This window comes from Clupea harengus, chromosome 2 (genome assembly GCF_900700415.2).
Source record: "Clupea harengus chromosome 2, Ch_v2.0.2, whole genome shotgun sequence".
Lineage (NCBI taxonomy): Eukaryota > Metazoa > Chordata > Actinopteri > Clupeiformes > Clupeidae > Clupea > Clupea harengus.
In genome coordinates this window covers 24,146,831-24,163,674 of record NC_045153.1, presented here as the reverse complement: position 1 = coordinate 24,163,674, position 16,844 = coordinate 24,146,831, and the positions used below count along the sequence as shown (strand labels likewise).

At 43.4% G+C, this 16,844-nt stretch overlaps 1 protein-coding gene across 1 annotated transcript in view; it reads right to left on the bottom strand.

Moving 5' to 3' along the window:
- Window positions 1-993: 993 nt before the first annotated feature.
- The window catches only part of asic4a (acid-sensing (proton-gated) ion channel family member 4a), a 58,748-nt gene continuing 42,897 nt past the window's right edge, over window positions 994-16,844 (bottom strand). Inside the window, exons 2-10 of the mRNA XM_012830316.3 lie at window positions 9,717-9,861; window positions 9,345-9,472; window positions 9,020-9,173; window positions 8,112-8,165; window positions 6,688-6,841; window positions 6,295-6,386; window positions 6,026-6,105; window positions 5,589-5,705; window positions 994-4,168 (exon numbers count right to left, since the gene is read on the bottom strand). Coding sequence (XP_012685770.1) covers window positions 4,055-4,168; window positions 5,589-5,705; window positions 6,026-6,105; window positions 6,295-6,386; window positions 6,688-6,841; window positions 8,112-8,165; window positions 9,020-9,173; window positions 9,345-9,472; window positions 9,717-9,861 — 1,038 coding nt within the window. The 3' untranslated portion in view covers window positions 994-4,054. The remainder of the gene's footprint in view (window positions 4,169-5,588; window positions 5,706-6,025; window positions 6,106-6,294; window positions 6,387-6,687; window positions 6,842-8,111; window positions 8,166-9,019; window positions 9,174-9,344; window positions 9,473-9,716; window positions 9,862-16,844) is intronic.

Here is a 16,844-nt window from a genome sequence, read left to right as displayed (position 1 = left end):
GAGGTGCTTTAGCATGTCTTCGGCGTGTCTGGCGCTGAGCAGGTCTCTGTTAACAGAGCCGCGCTCTGCCTTTAGGTGTCAGCACAAGAGCACAGATCCATTCCTGCACTGACAAGTCTGACAGCGAGGGCCTGTAATAGCCTCGTTACTGTTGCTGGACCTTCTAAGAGGGGGAGAAATAAAGAAAAAAAAGACACAAGGAAGCAATGCAGTGAGGACTTAAACTGTGTTCAATCCAAGTTGATGAAATATGCAAAGGTCATCCATCTATTCTTGCTTTTTTTCCCATATCTGTCTGTCATCTACGTCACTTGGTGCTATTTGAAATATTCGACAGTCCTTCACTGTGAGGAGGCTTTTGTTTCTTTTGCTGCATTAGTCAGAAACCTATTTCTAGTGTAGGTATTTAAGACCAGTTGGACATACGTGCCACTTTAGGGCATCAGGCATGCAGTAAAACCACATAAGTACTGGGCAAAATGGGCACCGATTGTATATCATTATAATATCCACCGTGCATACAGACTTAGAAATGGTTCCGTTTTACATTCCATGAGTTCTACACTGACATCATTTATTTCTACTTCATGCACTAAGTGCATTTGTCCCCAATGCTCGATGCGCAGGTTACAGTTTAAAACCACACTCTGGCGTGGTTTTGTCTCTCGTGACCTTTTACATTAGGATGCAGCCTTCAGACATTTCAGAGCTGCAGCCCAGTTTCATTTCTTAGATTCTCACCTTCATCTCAAGGCTTCCATTGGAATTGATGACGGTGTGTGAGAGCTGACAAACCGCCCACCACCCCTGAGCTGGGAAGATCTCTCACCCATGCACGCCATTCTCATACTACCTACACACAGATGAGGTGTCAACAGGGCCGTCTTTGAAATATCTCTTCATCTCCAGCATCTCTTGAAGCCCTGAAGCGGATCGGTTGAGCTCAACAAGTAAACAGGAACATGAGAGGACATAATAGAACATAAAAGGCGATCAATTTATCAATCTAAAGTTTAATATCTTATACTGTTGTATACCATCGTTACATTTATAAAATGTGTTCTAAACAGAAAGCACGGTCACAACAGCAGACTTCTATACAAACTGTATTCAGCACTCCCTGTTAATTTGATGAAAGGTCCATTAGCTTTTGTGTCATACAACCGTATGATGTAATTACTCAGATTCTTTTTCATTTTCAAAGCTTGACAGTCCGGTAACGCCGCATGCTGCACTGGTATCGCACTTAATGACCCCCTCTTGCTGTTATACATGAAACATTCAGTTCAGAAATTGAGATAAATAAGCAATACACTGAAGGACATAACGGGGAGCTGGAATTGCATGAATTTACAATCTGCACAAGGATCTGCATACCAAGAGGCTTCAGAATAACTGTGTGCGAGAATTCAAATTTAAAACGCAGGAGGATTTGTTTTCGTCTTGAGACTGTTTAAAAGTACTCCAAAGGTGTTACCTTTGAGGGGTCAAAATTAAGAAATACTCAATGCTGTCTGCATTTCCAAGACAAAAAAAAGAAAGAAAAACAATACCAGCTTATAATATTTAACGTTACAGATTCATGAAAAAAAAAAACACACCCAGCAGACAAAATGCCTGGTTCACAAGCACAGGTAATAATGTATCTGGCCCTCCAGTTCTGCTTGCTTACTAAACCAGAAGACAAAGTGCCCATATAAACTAACTTGTGTCCATTAAAAGCACTCTTTGGCCACCCTGGGCAGTCAGGAGCACACCAGTAGACCAGCCTCTCATCTGCACCAGCTGAAGTCCTGATGATTTGCTCATGTCTCCCACGATTGACTCAGGTATGGCCGCTTCCCCCATCTTTATTGGTGCACGGCACGTTATTTATGACAGCAGAGAATGTTATTATGCAGAGGCTGTACAGGATGCCATCAAGACTGTGATTGGGAACCTTTGAAAATGTCATTGCGATACATTTTTTATGAATATTAAAAAACCATGCCTTGCCTCTGATTGGTTGCCATGGAGGTATAATGTGTTTTATGTGCCTCTGACGTGGTACATGGAACATGGAGCTCGAAGGGCTACAAAGCGTCATAACAACATTTGTAACACAAAAGGAACATACACACACACACACAAAATATGTAGCTTTGTATTGGCGATTGGAGTGCCACAAAAAGATGTAATCCTTTAAGGCCCCAATCCAATAGCGGAGGTCTGAGAACCACAGTGGATTGTCATCAAAGTGTATTCAAGTGTACTGTTCTTTCCATGAGTGGGCTTTTAATTGGCAGCAGTAAAGAATTATGGACTGCAGCTGAGAATACAAGTAGCTGTAAGAGTTTCACTTCATTTCTATTCTGCTCAAGGCCAATCCCCAACGGTGGAATGATAAGTGCTGATTTTCTTTCTCTCTCTCTCTCGCCCTCTTATAATTATCAAAATGGCTGTGTTTGTTAGTTATCAGTGATCTCAACTGCTCAGGTCATTCCTGTTTCTACACAATAAAACCATGCTGGTATATATCCTCTCTTTGCACATCTGTCTCCATATCACAATAGCATGCCTCTCCTGTTAATGCATTTCTTCTGCCCTACAGCTAAATTTGTCATATGCTGGTTATTAGACTCAGGGTATAGCATGTCTTATCACACTTCAAGAGAGAGAAAAAAAAATTGATTTTCACTTCAGTGTTTTTCCACTTCTCCCTAGCAGAGAACCCATTCCCCAGTGACAAACACATGCAGCCTTGGCAAAAATAAAGGAATTTGGTTCTTTGAAGAGCCATTTGAAGATGCACAGGTTATTCCTGACAGTAGAGGGGAAAAGAGCCTCTACCAGAGAGAGAGAAAATGGGTCTTTTAGAGTTATGATACACCTGCAATCTTGAACTGGCCATGACTGGTTGTTACTAATTTGGCACTGATGGGAATTGTGGATTTTTATAGTTTAATAATTAATCAAACTATACAGGCTATGTATGGCCTCTATAGGCATAACTCCTCACATCGAAAGCTAGTCTTTGGCTTCAAGCTGTGAGGGTCAGTGATGCTGTGACTACCAATCAGAGGCCACCGTTTCTCTCTGCTGTCTCTCTCTATATATTGCTGCCATGACTGTCTTGTTCAAACAGCTTTCATGGAGTCAGGGTGTAGATGCTGATAGTAATCATAAATCATTAATGACACAACTGCTCTAGTACATTTCCCCAGATCAAAGAAAGTGATTCAGAAAAAAAATATGAAACTCACAACACGTTTATAAGATGTAGATCACACTGTTGGTGAAATACATTTCTTGCCATATCACTCTATATAAATAACATTACAAAACTTCTTGAGACATTTATTATAGTTCAAATGTTGTGAATGGTCAACCATTCAAAATAAGGTAAATAGAACATTTACATATGTATCTAGGCTGGACCAACATCTAGCTCTAGTTTGAGACAGAACTGCTGTCGTGTCTACAGCACGGCCTCTCCTGCTACTAAAACTGTACCGGGACATTCTGGTCAGCAGGCATTACGTTTGAATTCCACAGTAGCCCCCTTCATTCTTTATACAAATGAGAAATCATTCAAATCTATGGCCTATGTTTGGTTATGAGGTAATGCACGGCATGACAACTCCATGAGTATGGACTGCTCATTCGCAGTCAGACATGACATGATAGTTGAAACAGGCAACTGGTCGGAGTATAAACTGGATCTAGATGACATGCAGTCGTCGTGTCGTCTCCACACGATGACGATGTACCAAAAGAATCAGTATAGAAAATGGCGAGTAGCCAAAGATTGACTTCCAGACGAGAAGGGAGGGGGGAAAAAACGAAAAAAAAACACACGAGTCTCCAGCAGGACCACTTTGTGGTGTTCAGTTTGCGTCTGCCCTGTTTTGCAAAACAGGGCTTGAGGTTCGACTTTGGCTGTAGCTTTCACTGACGACAGCAAGAAAAAGGTAGAACGGAGACTTGAGGGTCTCTTTTTTTATTATGCCCCGAATCCAGCACCGAACCAGACCATCTTTTGTTGTCATCAGGGTTGAAACTGCAGGGTGCTCTCCTAACAGGCAAAGTCCTCGAACACTCCGTGGTGTGTGTGATGATGGTGGTGGTTGGGGAGCATTGTGTTGGCGTATGCCCCCTCCGGATGCCGTCTGCTCATTTCAGTGCTCTCCTAAAAGCCACAGAAGCCAAATCACATTGACAAAGTCCCACATTAGAGTATAATATAAATATGACTCAATATGATTAGCATAATAACTAGCTGCTCAAAATGGACAAAAAAGAGACCTGTCCGAGCAACAAAAGGTAGGCTATTAAACACTCCAGGCAGCCTGACCGCCTACTAAACGTTTTTCTTTCCAATGATATTTTTTTCTTTATTAAATGTAAATCAGGCATATCAAAATAAAATAATCAGATAATAATGAATTAATTCAATATATATTCTCGCCTCCACTGTATGACATTCAAAGTTACCAATGTAGTATCTAGTTATGTTGGTCCACAACCGAATGAAGGGCTCCAGTGGAAAACAATATTGTCTGTGAGTCTGTGTGTGTGTCGGTGTGTGTGATGAGTTTTTGCCTTGTTTCCCTACTACTCGAGTGTTCACTTTCAAATAATTTCCAAAGTAGGAAAATTATTTCATCATGCTCAGGGGGCCTCCAGGAAACACACAATTGGCTCTGATGATAAAAACTGAATGTGTGAAAAGCTGAAATGTTTGTTTACACTTTTCAGACTTACACTGGGTACCTAAAACAATGCACTAAATTAAAGGAGACGGTGCTTTGGTTAATTAAGCTTAGCGTAGTGTAGCTAAATAAATGTAGGCATACAACATGCACGCACACCAGAACACACAGACACACACACAGACACACAGACACACACACACACACACACACACACACACACAAACACACTTATGTCCCATGTTTGATGCTCTTTTGTCACTTTTGTCTTGAAGGTGAGCCTGCAGCAGACTCTTAATGTCGTTCTATCTTCAGTGTATAACAGGTAATTATGCCAGCCCAGGGCCTTTGATCAGAACAAAAACTTGGATTAGATTAAATGATAGCCTTGCTCATCCTCTGAGAGAGCCACAGTCTGAAACACTGGATTGTGATCTACCGATAGCAGAAGAGCCCTTAACTTTGGAAATGCCTCAAGGTCCTAAAAGAAGACATGTGCCTCCTTACACATTTATGCTGTGAGAGAGTTGCAACTAGACTAAGAGTATCTGTTGTTGTTGTTGAACCTAAAGCAGACTTCCTGCAGCAGGAACCTTCCATAAGTATCTGTTAGGTGAAAATTCACTCAAGTTATCTCAGGACTCTGGAGTTGTATATCAGTATATTTATTCAACAACAACAAGCCTATAAGGCACTTGATTAATAGATTCTTAAGTCATTTAAGTCTAAATTAATTATCAGTATCCATAAAGGCCTCACAAATCTGCAGCACCCCAAAAACCTGTAGTTTTGTACCGCTACGCAGACATTCCAGTGAATGCTATGATATAAACCTATTGTAAATCGTATAGAAAAGAGCAGCGTTATAGCTCAGCGCTCCACAAGCCAATAGCTCACCTTAGGTTTAGTCTCCTCCAGCCCCACTGTGGCCACTGTGCTCGGCTTCTGCGTCGTCGCTGTCTTCTTCTCCTCCTTTGGGGGCTTCACCAGCCTCTGCAGTCTGTGCTTCGTCACCTGGTGGACAAACAAGACAGATCAGGACAGGTCAGGACAGGACAGGAAAGGACAGGACGTCATCATCATCATCATCAGCACAGGCACCGCTCTGCCAACTCTATCTGCACACAGAGGCCGGGCAACGCCAGTGAACATCCTTTTTATTAAAGACATTTACAGGGCGAGCTCTGCATTAACAATGCAGAAAGGATGTGTGTGTGTGTGTGTGTGTGGGAGGGGGGAAATGAAACGAAAGATGCTGTGTAAGCAGGCTTCAGCAGTATATTGAAGTGAATTTAACACATATGCATGTAAAGGGGACAACGGTATGCGGTTACCTCATAAATGTAGTCCAGTATCTCTAAGACTGTGAGGATACTGGCGCCAATGAACAGGCCCATCTGCCCACCAATGTCACCTGAATATTAAGACGGAATATAACACGAGTCTGACGGCATTCATTACACTGTCACTGTACACATCTGTGTAGCCTCAAATATATTCATAGCAAATGAGAACGTTTTAGTAGGCATTAGCATCTGTTGCAATACACAGGGAACTGTAACTACAGGGAGAAAAAGTGTATGGTAGGAAATGAATGACCCACCTAAAAGACCAGCAACATCATATGCCTTCTTCTGCTCTATTGTTTCATAGTTCAGAGCTTCAAAGAATATATCCAGCACAAGAAAGTTGTCTCTAAAAAATAAATCAAAACAATAGCATCCATTTGTTAGGATGTACCAATTATGAAACACCAGAAACTGCATATATATATATGGGGGAGCCGTATATATATGTACGTAAGTAAGTTACTTATTGCCATCACAGTTCAGTTATTTGAAATTGACAGGACAAACTCCTCTATCAACCACTGCGAGCTGTCCCAGCATGGAGCCAGAGGGATGGGCTCTCAATGTCACCTGCAGCTGTAAAGCTGTCTGCCGGTGACTGACACCTGGCCCTGTGCCCTGCCTGACTGCGGAGACATGATGGCTACCTGATGTACTCCTCCGTCTTGTCGAATTTCCTGGACAGGTAGCGAGCGGAGCCCCTGCTGGGGATCTTGACCATGGACAGCTCCTTGCCGTAGCGCGTCAGGTTGCAGGGGGTCTCGCAGGGGCAGATGTCCCCTGAGCTCTTTTGCAGGAGGGCTGGGGCAGGAGGAGATGGGGGTATGTGAGGGAGTGACACAGGGACAACCGTTGTGTGCATTATATGACCACCATGCTATGACTGAGGGCTTGTTCTCGACACAGCACACTGAATGGGTGTTTCTAAACTACACACATGTACCCATGCCTGATTATCCAAGACAAGTGGTACCAGTGTTTTCAACTTTTTTGTACAGATCAAACTATTGTTTATATAGACAGATATATTTTTACAGATCTCAGTAAAGGTTTTCACAGACAGATATAGTCTTATGTTGGCAATATGGTAGAGAAGCACATAAACCAGTGCTGTATTCTGCGGGGGCACAAAAGCCTATAAATCCTGTTGGTGATGCTGTTGAAGTTTAGGAAGTACACTGCACATAAGGTAAATTCAGGTATGTCACACTAAGCTCTTTGCCCGATGAGAGAGAAAAAAAACAATTAGGAGTAAATGCAAAGGAGCGTATGTTATCTCCTAACACTAATTCAAATGGCCAGAGTTAATTAGGTTATCTGTATGCATGGCCCATGCAGATCCAATTCTGGGAAGAATGGCATAAAAACCAGCCATACAATATAAATATATAAATAATCCTCAAACATATGACCTCTCAAAAGGATCAAATTCATTCTTATTATTTGAAGAGAGAATGCAGCCAATATAAATTTGGGGACCTTCATGTGAGCCATACCCAGGACTTAGTTCAACCAGCCATTAAATAGGCTTGGAATTCCTTTTGACGAGTGAGATAATTAAATTTCGGGGTTATTAGATGAGACGATCATCGCAGCCCTGATACATCTCTGATCACGTAATAAAGCGCCCCGTTTACGACCCGTCGTAAAGCCGCAGGGACACGGTAGCTCTTGGGGGAGCCGTAACGCCCTACACCTCACAGACGGCTCACGGCGGCAGCTGCATTTAAATGGAGTGGCGCCCATGGAGAGGATGCCAGCGCGCTGGGAATGCTCCTGGGGCCCAGGCCAAGTAAGCACTGAGACATATTATTGTCACTCTCAGCAGCCTCCGTCTGCTGTAACTGATCCTCGCTCTCTCTCTCTCTCTCTCTTACACACACACACAGAGAGAGAGAGAGAGGGAGGGAGAGTGTCACTCTCTAAGGTATTTGAGGGGGGGGGGGGGGTGGTGGTGGCATGCTGTGAAACACAATGCTTCCTTTATCGTGTATTTAATTATTCTGAACTACCGATTTCATTGTCATATCCCTTAAGGCCCCTTTTATTTTGAACGAGGAGCATATCTTACCGAGTGCTTTGTCAACACACTTGACGCTGTTGGGAGTGCAGATATCGGCAGTTCCTGGTATACAAAACACAAAATGAGTCTGATCAATCAAATAACGAAAGGGGAAGAGCGATGCCTTGTAGAAAGAGAAACAAACACCAGTGGAAAAACACAGAAGCTCATTAGAATGGGAGTGCTGGCCTATCACTGCTCTTTAAATGATGGAGCATGCTATCTGACTGGCGGGGATGAGTTCCATTTTACAATGTCTTTGCCATGTCCGATATTCGGCCCTGATTGTGCAAAAGAGAAAAAAAAATAGAATCGAGTGCTTCAGTCCCACCCCAAAGGCATATTTAGAAAGTCTTTAAAAACCAATCCATGATTCACCTCACTCTCAGACAAACATGGCACAGGACTCACTAATGATAGGAATTCATCAGTGGCACAATTAATCAGGGGAAATATGTAACGCACAGAAGACAAAATGTTCTTTGAGTTAATGTTTTGGGAACAGACTCCTTTTCAATTTGCATTAGGAAAGATTTATTTGAGGACATTAAATTCCTGGAACAGAGGCACAGGGGTTTCATTAGGGCCCGGGCGAGAATGGGCCCTGTCTGGATCTCCTGAATGATAAGGAGTCAGGTGCTCCTCAGTTAATTATATGGGTCGCTACTGCCGGTGTAGGAACACAAAAAAAATGAAAATAGAGAGAGTCCCCACTCTCTCCCTTGCCAGTGAGGATGAAGCCAGTAGCTGGCAGCGTGCATTTTCTGAATCCACCGTTTCCATTTTCACACACCCTATTTCTAGCATGGCAGAAAAACAGACAAGTCATCATGTTGTCGTTTAGCGCTGTCGTGAGGGAACCCCCCCTGGCCCCCGTAATGAAAGATGCCAGCAATCAGGGGGGATTAGCTGTCTACCTGGCATGTGGACCATCCGGCAGTTGCACTCCTTGATGACGGCCATGCTCTCGCAGCGCAGGAGGCAGGCGCTGATGCTGTACGTGTCGTAGCCCGGGATCATCTGGTCCATGGTGGAGCGGCAGTTCCCCCACGGCTGAGGCAGGTAGGTCAGCTGAGCCGAGACAGAGACGAGAGAGAGAGAGAGAGAGGTAGAGAGTTGGGAAGTGAGAGAAAGAGTGTTGGGAAAAGAGAGAGAGAGAGAAAGGCTGATGAGATGTGGAGCCCAGCCCGTGCCGTGTGATCTATTGGGTGAGCCAGGGCGAGGGCTTCACAAAAGGCCTACCCTTTGTTCCTGACATGAAACAAAGGTCTGGAATCCCGGGGAGACGCCAAAGCCCAGCTGGTGGATGTAGGGAGGCTCGTCCTGGCTGTGGATCTGCACGCGGATCCCCGCCTCTAACGACGTCTCGTCTGTGGTTGAAAGAAGAGAGATAAACCCTGAGAGAGGAGAGAAGCAGCAGCAGGAGGAGGAGGAACAGGAGGAGGAGGTGGGGGACCAAATCCCCACATACCTCCATCTATATGGAAAACAGTGAGAACTGAACCTCACAAGTCTCTCCCCAGACAAGTAAACATTAAGACACGAATATCATTAGGTTTGCTTTTTCCTGACATTGGCTACTGGAGCATTGGGGGCAGAGGAGAGATAACTTACTTGTTTCTTTCCAAATTGGCAGGTACTCATCCTGTTGGATATCCAGCATGATCTCCAGACCATTACCCATGCCTCCCTGCTTGCTCTTGCGGGATGTTGACTTGTTGCCATTAAAAGTGTAGCACTTCCCATATCTTGTATATACCTGTGCCAGAAATAAACATGATCAAGTTCATCATTAAAGTGTTCATCAGGAAGTGGTCTCAAATTCAAATCAATAATAATAATAATAATAATAATAATAATGGCAAAATAAAAAGGCATAGTCCTGGATATATCCAATGTCCTTCAAGAGCTGTAGATGAATATCTAACCTGCATGACTTAACAACTAATGTTTATGTTTTTGCATGCTGTGTTGTGCTGTGTTTTAATTCTTTTTTATGTCCTCATCTGCAGATTTGATTTTTCTATGTGTTTATATTATAATAAAAAGTCATAATCACAAAACAAATGTAAGGGCACAACTGTTCCAAAATTAATCCTAAAAAATGTATATGCTCCAGAAGGACTTCAACTCTAAACAAGTATGTAACTAATGTATGTATCTAAAATGTCTAATTCTTAAGCTACACAGTGTTCTATATCAATATTGATTCTGTACTCTGGACAAGTACAAAGTCTACCTTTCTCTGCTTTCTCATTCTCAGTTATTTATTTAGTCATTCAAATGTTTTTTTTTAGTGTAGTTTGAAAGTTCAGCGTCAGTACCACTGTGATGTACTCTGTGTCTTCTTCAAAAGAGACTAATGGGAGGCATACAACATTTAAAATCAACTCGTCCTTTCACACAATAATCATCATATGAAATAATTGCTCCCGTTGGTTGTTATTGAGACGAGAATACAAAAACGAGACAAGACGCAATTCAAAATGGAGCCTAATGTCTCTGCAACGCACACAACGTTCCTCTTCTTTGTTTACTGCCGTTGCTTCATTTTTAGGGTGACAAAAGACTGCTTTTCTGGTCGTATATCTCTCAAGCCTGGAGACACTGTAATGAAACACTCAAGAATCGAAAAAACAGCACCACTGACAAATAAATGTCACGAGAAAATAGATCAGCTTCGCGGATGGATGGATGACAAGAGTAATAACAGCCGGGCTAAATGGATAGTGGAAGCCTCAAAAACACACCATGCTCTCAACCCAGCTCTGCTCTCATAATAGCAGCTGTGCCTAAGCGTCAGCAACAGTCCAAAGGCTGGCGTGGGGGCCTGTGATGTCTAAATCAGGGACAAAAATGAAACAACACATCGACTCGTTTAGTAAGCAACGTCTCGTGTCTACTTTAAATGGCACACCAACTAAAGTCATGGGCATGGCTGTCAAAGCTGTAATCCCGTCTCGGGCTGCGCGGAACTCTGGTTTCTCTTTGCGGCTCAAGAGTGGGTCCGCGCTCGCATACAAAACTGAGAGATGGTGAAGCTGAAGCAGATGCAAATGCACCAATGCACACCCACCCACCACACACACACACACACACGCAACCCCACTAATCAAATCACTCCCAGACCCCAGTCAATCAAACAGGATGGAGGGCAAAAGCACAAGTACGTCGTTTTTCGCCAGAGTGATGGCATTCGATTTCAAGCAATCCTTGTCTCTCTAAAATAACGTTGAAAATTGCTTCAGATAATTTATCTGCATTTCACTTGACATCAAATATTTCCAAGCTGGAGAAAGTGTTACATAGGGTACCTAAAAACCCTGACAATAAATATAAAGGTAAATCCAACATTCAATGACAAAAGGTTGGCAGCGATGCTAACTGACAATTTATGAAACTAAAACCTCTGTTCCACAAATGAGATTGGTTGGAAAACATTGGAGCCATGCTTTTATTCCCACAGGGACAATTCTGACAATCTGATCTGATTTGACTAAATACTCCTCCATCCTGGGTAATACTGTGAGTACAATGCCAGTTAAAATGGTTGTGTATCTTTGATATAATCCAGTTTCTTGGGCATTCTTACTTACTTAAGAGTATGAATCATCAGACATTGCTTAATTCATAATATAAAAGTCTTGCCAAAACAGTGAAAACCGCTACACAATGACTCATTGTAAATGGATTAATTCAGTGTTTTCAGGAAGTAAATAAAGAAATAAAGCTATAAAAGGGATCAGGAAATTTAGAGAACATCTGAAGAGATCCAAAAAGATCCCTCCCCCCACCCCGCTCCAAAATCATCTTAGTTTAGAACAAAGTAGATGGTTCCAAAGATCAGTGAGGGCAGTTTGCACTACATTACTGCTGTGCTCTAGACCAGTCCCAAAGGTTATCTTCCAATGTTGCTTCACAGTCACTCTCCCAGACAGATTTTAGCCTTATCCTATTAGTCAGGGTGTGCTTCGTATTGATTGCATTTCCAATGACACAAAATGTTATGGTAGCTTTCATAAATCTACGTTGATCTAAAATGCTTGCCAGAGCGCTTCAGAGGGAAAGGCTTAACCCACCTCTATACCATTTTATCTGTATTGAACAAATAATACCACTTTTGTCTGAAACACACTTTCCCGGAAGATCAGCAATTAACTGTGGCTGCGTGCACATTTAAGACAAAGTGAATCACCCTTGCAAACTTTTGATATAAACTGGAGCTGCTTATTCACGCTGAGTTCAGAGGATGGGTTTGCACAGCATCCCTTCTGTACTGAAGTAGTGGGGGTTCTTGATCAGGGTCCACCTGAATATTTGTATACTGAAATCTGAAGTCTTAGGTGGCGCCAAGGCTCTACAGCCCCCGCGGAACTGCCAACTGTGGCTGGAACAATACACCGTCTGACAATACAACCAGTCTGACTACTCTTAAGAAAACTTAAGAAAAAGAAATCTAAGAAAATGCACTACACAGACTCTTGAAATTCATGGTTACTAGTACAAAAAGACATCCTAGAAACCACAGACCAATCTAAAAGAGACCACATAATGACTACAACTCCTCATCCTATCCAGACTTCCCAAGGAAACGTGTTCCTAATTGTTATTTCAGGGTTGTTCACAAGGCAAGTTGCATGCAGGGGCGGTAAACTGGATACTTCTAGCTCAATGTTCCCCACTATGTCTTTCACCATTAATCACTGACAGTGTGCCCTTCATAGGTGCTTTACTGTGGTGGTGTGCCCGGCTCCTTCTACATAGCTCTTGTTCCAATCCCAATCTCATCCAAATCTATGGTAGTGATGTGCCAAAGCTAACAGGTGTACCTTTTGCTAATTTTACACATATCAATGATGCCGACAGTAATGATCAGAAACATACAAATAAATGAATGGCTATCTTCAGACAGAATCATTTTAAATTGCAAATGGAAGTAAAACGGATGGTTTACCCAGCCTTGTAAAATGCCTCGCCGTTAAGAAAGACAAACATAGAGAACAAAGCTGTCCAAAAGAACTGTGCTCATACCAACGCCTGTGACTGACAAGGCCCATTAACATTAGCAGCGTTAATCTCTTCAAGTCCAGGCAGAGTGCGGCCCAGCAGTTAAACTGCACCTATCATTGATTTAGTCCAACTTCTACTGACACACTTAATCCCTGAATGCTGCAATTTAATCTAATACTACAGGGCTAGTGTGAGCGACCTTCAGGCAGATTTCCTTCGGCTAAACTGTATGATATAAATAAATAAATAAGTGGCAAGCGAGTATTGTAGCACACACTCAAGACTCAAGGGTCACTCAGTTCTGCTCTGAAACCTTGGCTTTTCTTGGGGTAAGAGATGACAGCCGCGTGTTCACAAATTATGTCTCCGGAGAGCGCCACAAGTTTTCCCATCATCGGTGGCTGGTAATAGCTGTTGGCAGAGCCTCCGCTGCCTCATTTCTCTGGTTTAGAGCCCCTCTCTCCAAGAGCTCTCCTGACTGATGGACCATTTTTTCCACCCCTTGTTGTTACATGTCACCCCCAAAGTCAGCAAAGGTAAAGAGTCTGACTTTGTCACTTCCAGAGGACAGGCCTCAGTGGCTGCAAAAACTCAGTTGAGGAGGAATCGAGCTGGAGCTGGAGCTGGAGCTGTCTCTCTCTCTCTCTCTCTCTCTCTCTCGCTCTCGCTCTCTCTCTCTCTCTCTCTCTCTCTCGACAGGCCCCCACACAAAACTACACATGGGTTCAACAATCACGCCAAGCAATTACATGGTGTAAATCTTTAGCTAGATAAAAAGCATTTTGATTATGCTAAAATATTTTGCTAACCTTAGAGACCCATGTCCATTGAGCAGCTGCATAACTAACATGCTAGCCCCATTAAAATGCCATGCGAGCTCTCAGCCGTTCCTCTTGGAGAAATGCCTGACTACGTCTCATTTGCATAAATCTTTCTTCTAGTAGCACACAACTTAATTGGGCTTAATGTCTGGCCATTAAGTCTTTTGGCAGTGTTATTTTTAAAATGGTCTTGTTTCTCTCCCATTGTCTCTCTGTTTGAGACCCCCTTAACAGGCTTGCTCCATGCAGAAATGGCCGTTTTCTGCATCGCTGTACACTATAGCTCCAGAAAGTGTTTTTATGATAGCCCTTCAACAGATTGTAGAGCCTCGTTTCCTTAATGCAAGCCAGAGGAGTGTAAGTAGGATGTGACTAGCTATTAGCATTTCATGTTTCAGAGAGGTGGGTTAAAACAAACATAAGGTGGACACACACACCCTACTTGAGACTGACTAAAGGGTCGGAGCTGTCAGCAAGTGTAAGCAAGTGTGGGAATCAGTCAATTGGTGCCTGTGTTTAATGGGTACCCCTCACCCCCTGGGAGACTGCAGTTGATAACAACATACTCATAGACAGAGGCACACCGTAGGAAAAAGCCAACTGGCTTTAACTAAAGGGCATCGACAAACAAAATACTTTTCACTCAAGCTTGCCGGGATAACATTTATATATGCAGCCATTTGTTCAAACGTGCCATGCTGACCCGGAGCCCGCAACAACAGCATTATTCCCCTGCAACTGAGAGGAGTGGTGGTATTTCACTTGACAAGGTGTGCAAACAGATAGCAGTTTTGAGACTTAATTGAATAATAATCCTGAGCCCAAGCGTGACATGAGGGGCCAAGAGGGGCCTCATGGAACCGATCAGATTGGTCATGAGTCAACGCTCATACAATCTCCCATGGAGCAACGGGAGACGGAGCAGGGGGTGAGGTGGTGGTGGTGGGGGGGAGTAGGGGGCGGGCCCTTCCATCACACCCAGGAAGTGAGACACAGCTCACGACCTCGGCACCGGCAGTTTCAAAGACGGCGCTTCGGCGCAAAACGAAGGAGACTTTTAAACGGGGCCGTCTAAACAGTTTATGCGGGAACAAGAGGCGCGTGACGTTCCACTCCATTAACTTCCCTCTCGTGGGCAGCCACTCAACTCGGCGTCTGGGGCGGCTCTTTGGCACGCCATCAAACGCATTACATTTATTGTATATCAATTCCTAACTTCATTAAACAAGTGACTGGCAGTATCTTTTTAAGTAGCTTATCCCCCCCGTGCACACAGCGCACAGAAAAACGGGTCATGTCAGGGGCTTGTCAGTGCCGGCGAACAAGCGAGAGTGGATTATTGGAGTGGCTTTATCTCAGTACATTAATCTGAGATAGTAATAACTGTAGATTTGCCTGAAACGGACATACTTATTCTCCAGTAGATAAAAAAAAATGACGCCTCCATACATGTCACTGAGCTTCTAATGAGTGGCACACACAAGCCATATTCTCTGAACACTCCTAGCGAGTGTAATTACAACTGATAAGATCAGGTAAAAGTCAAACGGGTAGAATTAGGCACTAATCACAGTAAGACGACCGATCCTGCAGGGTTATAGCGTTCAATCTCGTCTGGGGAATTCTGCTAGCTCTGCGATAGCTACCACACAGCTACTACATGGTGTCCAGAGATGCCATCAATTGGCACACATAAATTGTACTTCCCTACATGAATCACAATGAAATGCAAACACGTGCGATCAATCTCGTAGACTGTGCATGAATTGTTAAGCAGAACTTGATCCCGTCGTAAAAGAAAAACATGCAGTATGTGATACAATCAGGGCCATGCCAAGATCTTGTCACACAGTACAGTAAGGAGGAAGACTGAAAAAATATGAGGATGCCTTACTGGCAATCTTGTTTCCAATTTATAATGGCTATGTGTTGAACGTGAGTAAACTACATTACTGTTCCCAATACCCCTCCCCCAGCCCGCTTTTTCCATCTATATGTGGGTGTTTGTGTTTATGTGTGTGTGTGTGTGTGTGTGTGTGTGTGTGTGTGTGTGTGTGTGTGTGTGTGTGTGTGTGTGTGTTTATGTGTGTGTGTGTGTGTGTGTGAATGTGTGTGTGTGTGTACGTGTGGAAAATAGCCGAGACAGTGTGTGCACTCTTTCTCTGTCCCTTCCCTTAAAAGCCATACACTGACAATCTCAAGGGGCTTTGTTGGGAAGCCCCCCCTCCCCCCTTCCCCCATCCCAATCTCCCCACACCCCTTTCACCTGCCAATGCACAGCTGCTTCTAATGGAGCTGAGAGCTGCAGTCACTCTTCTCCACCCCCAAGCAAACACAGTTACGCTCCCGGGCCAGCGAACATCTGAGACTGCCCACCGTGGACAGATAATGGAGCCATTTGGAAATGTGATTAGATTTGAAGACAATTGGAATCAATGAATTTATATTACCATGGGGGCTCGCAAACCACAAAGCAGTCTTTTTTATGTAGTGGTGATAAGTCCTGTCTTGCCCATAAAACGTCTACTGTTTGAATTGCTTGTGGAATGGATATAGTGCAATGTCTTGGTGCAGAGATAGAAGGTGCAAAATGACATTCAGATTAGAACTCACATGAAAAAGTCCCCCCCCTAAAATTCAGATTTTGTACGACTAGATATCATTTTAATATGGCGTCGCCATGCACATTTATTTCACTGAATTGATTCTCCTTACAGAGAGGCTTCATCTTTGAAATTCACGGCTGATCTCTTGGAGATCTTATCTAAACTGCATACACAGCGCTGCTCTGACTATTTTTTGACAGTGGACTGGTGCGCACGTGGGGAAACATTTAGAGTAGGTGCAAAAGCTTACATCCAAGGCTCTAAACCTCAAAAGCCTGGTAAGGAATGGATTCAGACCTCTGCTT